Consider the following 12,699-nt stretch of genomic DNA (forward strand, 5'->3'; position numbering starts at 1 on the left):
CGGGGGTCTTTTTTCCCTGTTACCCCCCCCCCCCCCCCCGGCTAACAGGGTAGGTACCATTTAGGTGGCAGACTTTCTGTTTGAGAAATAGTAAGTGCTGGTGTAGTTTGTCTGAATAGTCAATGAGTTTGTTAGTTCACTGTTAGATGCACTGAGCAGGCTAGAAAAGGGAAGCAGAAAAGAACTGTCAAAAGACCTGTGTATAAAGATAATGGAATTTTATAAAGATGGAAAAGGATATAAAAAGATATCCAAAGCCTTGAAATGCCACTCAGTACTGTTCAATCACTTATTAAGAGGTGGAAAATTCGGGGATCTCTTGATACCAAGCTAAGGTCAGGTAAACCAAGAAAGATTGCAGCCACAACTGCCAGAAGAATTGTTCGGGGTACAAAGAAAAACTCTCAGGAGAAATACAGGCTGGTCTGGAAAAAAAACGAGGGTGTGGTTGGTTCAAGGAGCACAATATGACAATACTTGAACAAAAATGAGCTGCATGGTCAAGTTGCCAGAAAGAAGCCTTTACTGCACCAATGCCACAAAAAAGCCCAGTTACAATATGCCCGACAACACCTTGACCCCCCTTACAGCCTCTGGCACACTGTAATTTCAAGTGACAAGACCAAAATAGAGCTTCATAGTCCCACCCATTAGCACTATGTTTGGAGAGGGGTCAACAAGGGCGACAAGATGTTTTGGGGGTATGTGAGCTCTAAAGGCATGAGGCATATTGTGAAAATTGATGGCAAGATGAATGCAGCATGTTATCAGAAAATACTGGCAGACAATTTGCATTCTTCTGCACAAAAGCTGCACGTGGGACGCACTTGGACTTTCCAGCATGACAATGACCTTAAGCATAAGGCCAAGTTGACCCTCCAGTGGTTACAGCAGAAAAAGGTAAAGGTTCTGGAGTGGTCATTACAGTCTCCTGACCTTGACATCATCTAGCCACTATGGGGAGATCTCAAACGTGCGGTTCATGCAAGGAGACCGAAGACTTTACATGCCCTAGAGGCATTTTACCTAGACAATTGGGCAGCTATACCACCTGCAAGAATTCGGGGCCTCATAGACAACTATTACAAAAGACTGCATGTTGTCATTGATGCTAAAAGGGGCAACACACAGTATTAAGAATGAAGGGTATGCAGACTTATGCAGAAATAATTTTTTATTTGTTGGCATCTTTTGTTTTATGATTGTGCCATTCTGTTATGACATACAGCTGAATATGAATCGCATAAGAAATAAAAAATGTGTTTTGCCTGCTCGCTCGTGGTTTCTTTAACCCCTTCATGACTGAGCTTGTTTTTAGTTTCTGTTCATAAATGACTGACACACTTTTTTGAAATTTTTGCTGTGTGATTCTTTTACGTCTGTAATATACTTTCTTGTAAAGTGCACCCACATATGTCATATATTGTTTTTAGAGGACAAATAGTGGTATATGTTCATATTACATATGTGTACCTATCTCCTCTCTTAGGATAAATAAAATATTAAAAAAAGGAAAAAATGTGAAGAAAACACTTTTCCCCCAGTTTTTGATTTGTAGTATTTTTTAGAAAAATGCATTAAATACATTCATTTATTTGTCCTTTTATTTGGGAAAAACCTCACATCCCTAGGATTTTAGAAATGTTTCTGTATTTCTCAGCCTTAAACTAATTTTTCTCTAAAAGCTAAAAGTGGTCACCTGGAATACAATGGCACTAAGTGTCACTTACTCACAGCGACATACTTTGAACAATACAGTCATGAGGGGGTTAAATAAAAAAAATTGACCCCTCAGGGTGAGAAAAAAATCTGCAGCTCTGCTGCAGATTTTCATTGTAAGGGGTTAATTTCTATATTAATGATGGTATAAAAATATATTTAAATCTTTCATTTTTATCTGTTGAATTAATTTTTTACACTTTATTTAATTTTTTTAACATTTTTATTTTATTTAATTATATCAAGCACTCATTGTGAATTAATCTCACTATTACTGCTTGATAATTTAATAACTTCTGGTTATAATTAGGCTGCTTCAAACTGAAGAATAGCCAATAATTTTAGTGACCCTGATCCTGCAGAATTTCAGGATCAGCTGTCACTTAAGGTTTTCTGATCATTCCAACAACGTTCAGAAACCTGCGACATTCGTTCAGAAATAGAAACATGTAGCTAAATGTTTCTATTGCTGAAAGTTTAGAAAAATAAAGCCGGTATTCATCTGGATTTCCCCAAACTATCTTAGCTGTCAGTTGCTCTCACTGTCAAGACACCCGATTCCGTGGCGGGACGTACAGTGTACGTCTCCCGTCACGAAGGGGTTAAAAATGGTACAACAACTTTTGAGCACAACTGTATGTGGGGTATGACTGGCATTGAAGTACCAGGCTGCCACCATCCCCCCTCTCTTTTCAGTCAGAGTCAGCCTCCCCGTCCTGCCTCACACCTGGCCTGCTGAGGTGATGCTGATTCTCATGTAGCAGCTGTGTGATTGCCTTTATTTATTTTTTTACACAAAGTCATTGCACTGTTCAAAAACATTCACAGTGAAGGGAATTTATCAAAACTGGAGCAGACAAAATCTGGAGCAGTTGTGCATGGCAACCAATCAGCTTCTCTCTTCAGTCTGTTAAGTTAAGATTTGGAAATGAAAGAAGGAAGCTGATTGGTCGCCATGCACAGCTGCTCCAGATTTTGTCTGCTCCAGTTTTGATAAATTCCCCTCCCTTTACAAGAAGGGCAAGACTTTTTCATGACAGATTAGCACTGATTTCACTGTTATCAGTGGGCACTGGGGGGGAATTTATCAAAACTGGAACAGACAAAATTTGGAGGAGAGCTGTGCATGTCAACCAATCAGCTTCTCTCTTTAGTTTGTTCAGTTAAGATTTGAAAATGAAAGGTAGACGCTCATTGGTTGCCATGCACAGCTACTCCAGATTTTGTCTGCTCCAGTTCTGATACATTCCCTTCACTCTGTGTCCCCCTACTTCACTTTCAGGTTCTGCATTGGAGGGCTTTGGGACCCTGAGTTCTATTCTACTGATTTGGTACTTCTGTTTCAGAAGTTTTTGTTTCGCATGTGGATTATTAATAAAAGGTAGAGTACAAAGTGCTCCCCACCATCGCCATCTTCCTCTGATTCCTCTACAAAGGAAGAGGCTTTCACTGGGACTTCTACATCTTCTGGGAAAATGGGGTGACAGATCTACCTCGCTCTGCTAGTGATGGCAAAACGTTTTCATCTACTTTTTCACAAGAGAAAGTAGTGGTCTCTGCACTTATTCAATCGGTTTGCGTGCATGGTATCCTAGTGGTTAGCACTTCTACCTTGCAGCAGAGGGATCCCTAGTTCAAATCCCAGCCAAAATACTAATTGTATGGAGTTTGCTTGTTTATACTGAAGTTTCTGCAGATGCTTCTAAGGAAGCTCCTGTTCCTTTTGGTACATGTAAGTCTAAATGTTTTTGGCTGTCATTCTTCACCATATGTTGTGGCTTAAATGCTGGTCAGCTGACCAGACTCCTAAGTAAGCCCTTACATATTTACCGTTTTTGGGTGATCGTTTCTTTGGGGCAACACTGGATAATATAATGATCATGTGAGGTAAGAGTACTTTTTTTTTTTTTGCCATAGCTTCAGAAAGGTAAGGAACCTAGGTGTGAGCGAGGCCCTTCGTTTTCGCCTCAAAAACGTATTTTTCATCACCAAGGATCCTCAGATAAAAGTCTGGTAAGTCCAGCTTCTCCAGTGGCCAGAAGGTCTTGAGAGTCTAGGTCGTCCAAGTCTACTGAGAAGAATACTTCCACTTGAGGGCTTTCCCCTACCTGTCCAGCTGGGTGGGGGGACGTTTGCTTCTGTTTGTGGACCTATGGTTTTCTCAAATTTCAGACAAGTGGGTTTGCCATTTGGCTTTATTGGGATACAAAATAGCTTCATTCTCTCCTCCTAGATTGCTTCTTTCATTCAAACCTTCAATTAACTCAGATTCGCTTATGTGATTTATGGTCAGCTGTAAGGAATCTGGTTCAAATGGAAGTCATTATTCCAATCCCACCATCAGAAAAATTCAAAGGATATTATCAGAATTGTTCACAGTGCTTCAAATTCAGGCATTGCCTTCTTGTAAATTGGTGACAATTTGCACTTGTATGAGAGTTCTGGGTCTAATTGGTTGCCTCCCTTTGAGTCAGTTCCATGTGCGCAACACCATGCATTGATTTTGTAGATAGTTTCTTCAACAATGAGACAACAAAGTCCTCCTCTTCGCGAGACAAACAAATGCAGGTGAACCGGACGGTCAAAGCCTCCTTGCTCAGTTCCCCTCCTCTGATGAACGTAAGGTTGCGTGCAATCAAATTCTGACTTTGCATTAGACAACTCTGCTACGGAGACACCCGGTCAAGATTCAATCAGACATTGCCACTGTGGTAGTGTAGTCAATCATGAAGGAGGTGGGAGGAACCTAGCAAGAGTTCGGGACAGTGTCTCACATCTTTTGTTGAGCAGAAAGATGTGTACCAGCTCTGTCTGCTGTTTACATTCCAGGGGTAGTCAATTCACAGGCAGATTATCTCCGTCGTCAAAGTTCGAATCAAGGCGAATGGGCTCTATATCCGAAAGTTTTTCTTTGGATCTGTCAGAAATTAGGGACTCCAGACGTGACTCTTCTGGCCTCCCGATTCAATCAGAAAGTGCAGAACTTTGTGTCCAGATGCAACACATGCATTGGTGGCACAGGGGGACAGGTACAATTTAATTTATGCCTTTCCTCCTCTAAAACATTTTCCACAACTTCTACATTGAGTGGAACTCGAAGCGATACTGGTGATTCTGGTGGCTCCCATTTGGCCTCTTCGCCCTTGGCCCACGGATGTGGTGAGGCTAGTGGTAGACATTACCTGTTAACTTCCTCTTCAACTAAACCTTTGTCCCGAAGTCCAATCTTGCATCCTGCTTTACAGTCTCTGGCTTTAATGTTATGGATATTGAAAGCATTTAAGTCTACCTCTCAGGAATTATATCCTTGAACCTGGAAAGCTTGCATTTCTTGGTGTGAGGGGCTTAATATTTCTTCTCATGTCTTTTTCCCACTGTGCCACCAAGGCATGTGTCGCATCACCATAGTGCCTAACCCCATGCTCCCCCTTCCCACGTACCACTTCTCCTACACTTCCCACACTAAACTTGCTACTGCACCAATTCCTGCCTTTGTGCTCACTGCCACTGCACTGATACATGCCTCAGTGCTTTCCGCAACTGTTCCAATGCACACTGCAGTGACATGCTTTTTGGTAATGCTCCATAAGCGATTTGTTATATCTCTTCCATAAGTGCAAAAAAAATTTTTGATTCTTCAAGAAATCTAGTAAGTTTGTAACTTCCTGTGAACTTTGCCTCTGCACTAAAATTGATTCACTGTTCTCATCCCTTACCATTCTGCCTTTGGTGAACAATAGAACACCTTCCCCTGATTTATATAGAGATGAGAAGACGGTAAGTTGTTTTGTAATCCTAACACACCTCCTTTCTTAGGGATAATTATCATGCTTATTTCTTTGTCCAGGTCGCCTGCAAATGGAGGCTGACCAACACCAGCAACATATCGGAACGCGAGACTCACTAATGAAGACCTTGGCGGCACAACTGGAGCTTGATGGGTTTGAGCGAACTCCATTTAATCAGAGGCAGGTAGCAAGCTTTCAGAAACTGGTGAAAGAAAGACAAGAAAAAGATGAAGTAAATGCTAATCAGATAATGGTAAGTGCGATGTAATGATATGTAGTTAAATATTTAATATTGGAGATAAAGATATAAATATATTAGGGATGCACCAAAATGAAATTTTTGGACCGAAACCAAAAATTTAAGTTTTTTTTGTCAGGCCGAAACTAAAAAAGGTTTTTTTCCCCCCAACCTTTTAAAAAATGTTTTAATTATTATTTTTTTAATTTTATTATTAATTTAATTTGACTGTGGAGGGCTTTGGGAAAATATCGGTGGTCTAAACAGAGCCCTGATATTTCCCATTTAAAAAAGAAAAACAGATTGAGGACACGAAATCTCTTTCTGCAGCCCCTGTTATGAATTAACAGGAAACCTCTATACTGTGTGCTCCTGTCCATTTATAAACTGAGGAGATAATATAATTTACTATGTCCACAATCATGAATAAACAGGAAGTGATGTAGAGCACTTCCTTTTCATTCATAACTGGGGAAACAGTAAGCATGTTATGTCCTCAGTTATTTACAAACACTCAACCTGTACAGCTCCTGTACAGCTTTGGGTGGGATGAAGTCTCCACTCTCAGGTCCACATCTTAGTTGTCCACACTGTGCACAGGTGTTTTTATTTATGCAAGCTGACTGATGCTCAGGGTTACTTACTGTCTCTGCTTTTGGAACCTGCTGCTGGATAAAATGCCTGAGCCCTGACAGAACACTAAAAATGTGGTACGGCGTTCAGTTGCAGAGCATGTGGAAAAACTGCAGCATGCCCTATTTGTTTCTGCTCTGGAATGCAGCAAAAAGCATGCAAATGTCCTGGATCGCACTGAAAGCCCATTTTAGGCTAAATAAAGAAAAAAAATGTAAAAAAAAAAAAAGACCCGGAACATGGCAAAAAATGCGGCAAAACAGACTGCACTGCATGTGCAGTAACTCATGCAGATCTGGTCTGGATTTGGTGTGAACAAGCCCTCAGTCTCTTCTGCAACAGAAAGCGTATCTTCTGAACCCCGTCTTCGGGCCTCTCAAACAGTCAATATGTTTTTGATTTTCTCTAAATATTTGGTTAATCAACTCATGTTTTTGAAAGGAAATCCTTATTATGCATTTTTTAGATATGCTAGGAACAGTTGTTTTCAGATGCAGTACAGGGTAGTCCCACAGTTCCTAACACAAGTATTAACTGCCTGTTTGTAATTTAAGGGTCTTCATTCAGAAGATATACTCACCTGATGCTGCGGTGTGCAGTGTGGGGTTAGTCCCACTGCAAGGGTTCATTTTATACATTCCTGGAGTTCTTCTTTAATCTTATGACAATGTATTCTTAGCAGCCTTTAGATGAAGGTGTAAAAATTGTATGTATAAAATAAGAATTGTAGGTTTGTTAAATTAATCGCACAACAGCTAATATTCTGAGTGTATTTTCTAATTGCAGAAAGAGTATTCAGACAAGGAAGCAGCAAAACAAAGACAAATAGATGAGATTCGGGACAAGAAGACAGGCCTGGAGCGAACTATTGAGTTAAAGTCCACTATGCAGAACAAGAAACAGGGAGATCTCAGGAGCATCAAATCTGAGTTACAGAAACTAGATGGTTCCTCTGACAGACTGCAGGAACTGGACGAAGAACTTGTAAAAACGGTGAGCTCTATACTTGTGGGACTTAATAATGCCCTTCATGTGTGAGTGTAGCAAGTCTTGTGACTGAACATTTGATACACTATGCTTCTTCAGACATGCAAATATGTCATTTGGCAGTTTATTCATGTCACTTGCACTGCACAACTTCTACTGTAAAGTAGGTTGGCAAGCATGTGGTTATTCTGACCAGGGAGAGATATCCTCTCTAGAGAATTTTGTATCTTCCAAAGTAAAGCATACTGTATTAGTGTAACTTCTGAATCGAAAAGTCCACAGATGTTTCCAGTCTACTTCAACAGAGTTTCTCTAATGTCTTCTTTCCTTTTTAAGTACTTTTTTTTTTTTTTTTGTCATTCTATGTGAATAGGGACATGAAACAAATATAAATAAATAAAAATTGCTTTTCACCTTTTTACGTGCTTAAAAATCCTTCCTGAATCGCATAAAATAAGATTTTTACGCTAACACAAGCAACCCATCCAATACCACAATTCATATATAGAATAAGTGATGTAAAAAGTCCACAATATTATGTTCTTCCGACATCCATAAATATTATTGTTAATAATATAGCGCTCTATTTACACCAGAGCTACGTTCCAGAAGGAATAGTTGCAAATATAACAAAATTTAAATTGAAACCCTGTATATAATGTAAGTCAATGGGAAGTGAGGGAGTTAGCGTCCAGGCTTCTCTCAAAAATGAAATAGTGACATGATACACTATATTTAAAGCTTTGAAATGAATGTTATGAATGCTCCAAGGGTACCCCTGTGCCCCCAGCGCGGATCTATGTGCCTCCATATGTCTAAATGAACTTCTGTGTGCCATATCTCCAAGTGTACCCTTCTTCCCCTCTATATCACCAAGTGTACCTCCAGTGCACCTCCATATCTCCTAGTGTACCCGTATGCTCTTCTGTAGCTCCAAGTGTACACACTGTGCCTCCAGCATGTCTATGTGACTGTGTATATCTCCATGTGTATACCTGTGCCACCAGCACATCCATGTGTGCACCACCATACCTCTAAGTATCTTTCTGTGTGCCTCTGTAGGTGTCCACAGTTTTACGCAGAGACCCTTCTCGAGCCACAATCCTCCACCTTTGACCCGATCCAGCCCCCAGAGACTCTGCACAGTACTGTACTGTTAGTATTCTAGCCACTTGCAGTTGTATAGAGTTCCCCTGCGTATCCTTCCGCAGCGGAGGTCTATGGAGGAAGGATAAACTAGATGGATCTGTTGTTTGCGATGACGTGACCGACTGAAAAGGATGCTTTTTTTGAAATGGCACAAACTGAACCGGTGCAAACCGAGGGATATACACACACATACATATATACACTATATTGCCAAAAGTATTGGGGCACCTGCCTTTACACGCACATGAACTTTAATGGCATCCCAGTCTTAGTCCGTAGGGTTCAATATTAAGTTGGGTCACCCTTTGCAGCTATAACAGCTTCAACTCTTCTGGGAAGGCTGTCCACAAGGTTTAGGAGTGTGTCTGTCTATGGGAATGTTTGACCTTTCTTCCAGAAGCGCATTTGTGAGGTCAGGTACTGATGTTGGACGAGAAGGCCTGGCTCGCAGTCTCCGCTCTAATTTATCCCAAAGGTGTTCTATCAGGTTGAGGTCAGGACTCTGTGCTGACCAGTCAAGTTCCTCCACCCCAAACTCGCTCATCCATGTCTTTATGAACCTTGCTTTGTGCACAGGTGCGCAGTCATGTTGGAACAGAAAGGGGCCATCCCCAAATTGTTCCCACAAAGTTGGGAGCATGAAATTGTCCAAAATGTCTTGGTGTGCTGATGCCTTAAGAGTTCCCTTCACTGAAACTAAGGGGCCAAGCCCAACCCCTGAAAAACAGCCCCACACCATAATCCCCCCTCCACCAAACTTTACACTTGGCACAATGCAGTCAGGCAAGTACCGTTCTCCTGGCAACCGCCAAACCCAAACACGTCCATTGGATTGCCAGATAGAGAAGTGTGATTCGTCACTCCAGAGAACACCTCTACACTTCTCTAGAGTCCAGTGACGGCGTGCTTTACACCACTCCATCCGATGCTTTGCATTGCACTTGGTGATGCAGCTGCTCGGCCATGTAAAACCCATTCCATCAAGCTCTCTACGCACTGTTGTTGTGCCAGTCTGAAGGCCACACAAAGTTTGGAGGTCTGTAGCTATTGACTCTGCAGACAGTTTGCGACTTCTGTGTACTGTGCGTTTTAGCATGCGCTGACCCCGCTCTGTCATTTTATGTGGCCTACCACTTCGTGGCTGAGTTGCTGCTGTTCCCAGTTGCTTCCCCTTTGTTATAATACCACTAACAGTTGACCGTGGAATATTTAGTAGCAAGGAAAGTTCATGGAACACCTGAATCCAATGATTTGGAGGGGTGTCCCAATACTTTTGGCAATATAGTGTGTGTGTGTGTGTGTGTGTGTGTGTGTGTGTGTATATATATATATATATATAGATCTATATAGATATATACACACACGCATATATACATACATACACACATACATACACACACACACACACACACACACCTGCCTGCCTCGAAGCCTTGGTTCCACAGGCATGCAGGGCTGTTCAGTTGCTTGTAGTTCTACAGGCATGTGCTATATTCCTGCCTTATTACTGTACTGGTCTGGCCCCCTTCCCTGCTATGGTAGTCCCTGGCCCTCGGACTCCTGCTTCTAAACTTTGAGGGGTGGACGGTGCAGTTCCTGGTCCAGATGTGATATGTCCTGTGGCAACTTTGACACTTTAAATGATGTGTTATGAGATGCTGTGCAAAAACAGACATTTCCCAGCACACTCACCAGCCAGCCTGAGATGCTGTGCAACACATTTTTCCATTGCGATGTGAGCTTCTGTTGCACACATACGGAGGTGGCATAGTTCTACCCCAGAAGGTGGATCTGTGGTTTCCCTCAGACTATGAGAGCAATTTTGAGCAAATGCTCTTGCACTTCTGCCTCAAGGTGCACTACTTCTCCATCTCTGGACCCTGGGTTCAGCACAGGCAATTATCTACATTGCAGGGGATATGTAGGTAGAGTACATATGTTTGGTCAGGATTTAAACTCCCATAACATATATCATAACACTTAGACTTATTGCTCTTAAACTTGGAGATAATCCTGTTGCAACAATAAGTCAGTACACTATCTTTTTCAAATGCATACATTCTTTAAAAAAAAGTGGTAAAAAACATAAACACCTAACATAACATTATGTAAAGCTAATTACCCAGCTACACCACTATATATGTCAGCCATAACGTTATGACCACTGCCTAATATTGAGCAAGTTCCTCCTTTTGCCACCAAACCAGCCCTGACCTGTCGGGGCATGGATGCCACTAGACCTTTTGAAGGTATGCTGTAGTATCTGGCACCAAGCTGACAGTAGCCAATCCTTTAAGTCAAGAAAGTTGCGAGGTGGGGCCACCATGGATCGAACTTGTCTTTCCATCACATTCCACAATTGGATTGAGATGTGGAGAATTTGGAGGCCATGTCAACACTTCAAACTCATTGTTTTGTTCCTCAAACCATTCTTGAACTATTTTTGCAGTGTGGCAGGGTGCATTATTCTGCTGAAAGAGGCCACTGCCATCGGGGAATACCATTTACACGAAGGGGTGTACTTGGTCAGCAGCAATTTTTGGGTAGGTGGTACGTGTCAAAGTAGCATCTACATGAATAGCAGAACATTACCCAAAGCATCAAACTTTCTCCACTGGCTTGCCTTCTTCCCATAGTGTATCTAAGCCACCTTCTTCAGTTGCTCAGTGGTCTAGTTTTAATGCTCACGTGCCCTTTGTAAGCTCTTTTGGCAGTTGCTATGGGTCAGCATGGGCACCCTTACCGATCTGTGGCTACACAGCCCCATACGCAACAAACTGCAATGCACTGTGCGTTCAGACACCTTTCTACAGAATCGGCATTAACTTTTTCAGCAAATTGAGCTACAGTAGCTCTTCTTTTGTATTGGACTACATGGGTCAACCTTCACTCCCCATGTGCATCAACGAGCCTTGGACATCTGTGACCCTGTCACTGGTTCACCGGTTTGGCTTCCTTGGACCACTTTTGGTAGGTCCTGACCACTGCAGACCGGGAACATGCCACAAGAGTTGCAGTTTTGGAATTGCTCTAACCCAGTCTTTAATGATCACAATTTGGCTCTTGTCAAGGTCGCTGAAATCTTTATGCTTGCCCATTTTTCCTGCTTCCAACACATCAACTTCAGGGACAAAATGTTCACTTGCTGCCTGATATATTCCACCTACTTCCAGGTGAACAAACTTGTCCAACGAATACTCCAGACACTTCAGAACTCAAAGTCTGCATTGAATCTGACTCATCGCTTTTACCTGGGCCTGGTGTTGGACATTTTCCAGACCCGGATGTTTTTTCCCTGGAAGAAGGTTTTAACTCCTTGTTCTCAAATTTGGACCCTTCGCTCCTGGGGACATTGGGGATATCTACCAAGGATTCAGTCGGTGAAGCACCATGGCTGTAGCTTACATTGTTCAGCCATTAGGGCAGCACCAGAAGTTGCATGGCCCAAAAGAGAGCAGACTTTATTCTGGTCTGGGCTGAAAGGTACATTCCGGCCTTGTCCCTGGTCCGCATTCCCAGTGTAGACTATTGGCAGGTAGAGCTTCTAAGTCATCAATGTCTGCATGTCTCTTCACCACAATATGTTTTGGGACCTCTAATGGGGATCGCCAGACATGGATTTGGCATTCCACTTCAACAACAAGGTGAACAGGTTTGTGGCCAGGATCAGGGATCCTCAGGCCTTTGCAGTGGGATTCATTTTGACTGTTATATGCCTTCCCTCCTATATGGATTCCTCTTTGACTGCTCAGCAGGATCAAGATGGAGAGAAGGAGTGTGCTCCAGTAAACCTGGTGGCAGCGAACTGGCCCAGAAGAAGTTGGTACTTATTATCTCAGGGGACAGTATGCTAAACCTGCATTTTGGTTGCTGACCTTGACAGCTTCGCTGTTGAAGCCCATGTCCTTGAATGCTAGAATCTCAAATTATCTATAGGTCTGTTGTCATTCTTGGAAGGACTGCTTTGCCTGGTGCAAGGAATGAGGGTTCAATCCTAGAAAGTACTTCATGGAACATATGTTGTCATTTCTCTAATCCGCTGTGGACCAGCACTTCGCCTTCAGTACCTTCAAGGGTCAAATCTCAGCCTTGGCTATTCTCTTTCAGATATCTCTTGCTGCTCACTGTCTGGTAAAAAAAACTTTTGGAGAGGGATCGCTCATCTAGCCCCCCCCCCCCCCCCAC

At 42.3% G+C, this 12,699-nt stretch overlaps 1 protein-coding gene across 1 annotated transcript in view; it reads left to right on the forward strand.

The window, feature by feature from the left end:
- The window catches only part of RAD50 (RAD50 double strand break repair protein), a 101,729-nt gene that overhangs the window by 23,682 nt on the left and 65,348 nt on the right, over positions 1 to 12,699 (forward strand). Inside the window, exons 8-9 of the mRNA XM_018563226.1 lie at positions 5,567 to 5,760; positions 7,165 to 7,371. Coding sequence (XP_018418728.1) covers positions 5,567 to 5,760; positions 7,165 to 7,371 — 401 coding nt within the window. The remainder of the gene's footprint in view (positions 1 to 5,566; positions 5,761 to 7,164; positions 7,372 to 12,699) is intronic.

This window comes from Nanorana parkeri, unplaced genomic scaffold (assembly GCF_000935625.1).
Source record: "Nanorana parkeri isolate BGI_ZX_2015 unplaced genomic scaffold, ASM93562v1 scaffold643, whole genome shotgun sequence".
NCBI classification, from domain to species: Eukaryota; Metazoa; Chordata; class Amphibia; order Anura; family Dicroglossidae; genus Nanorana; species Nanorana parkeri.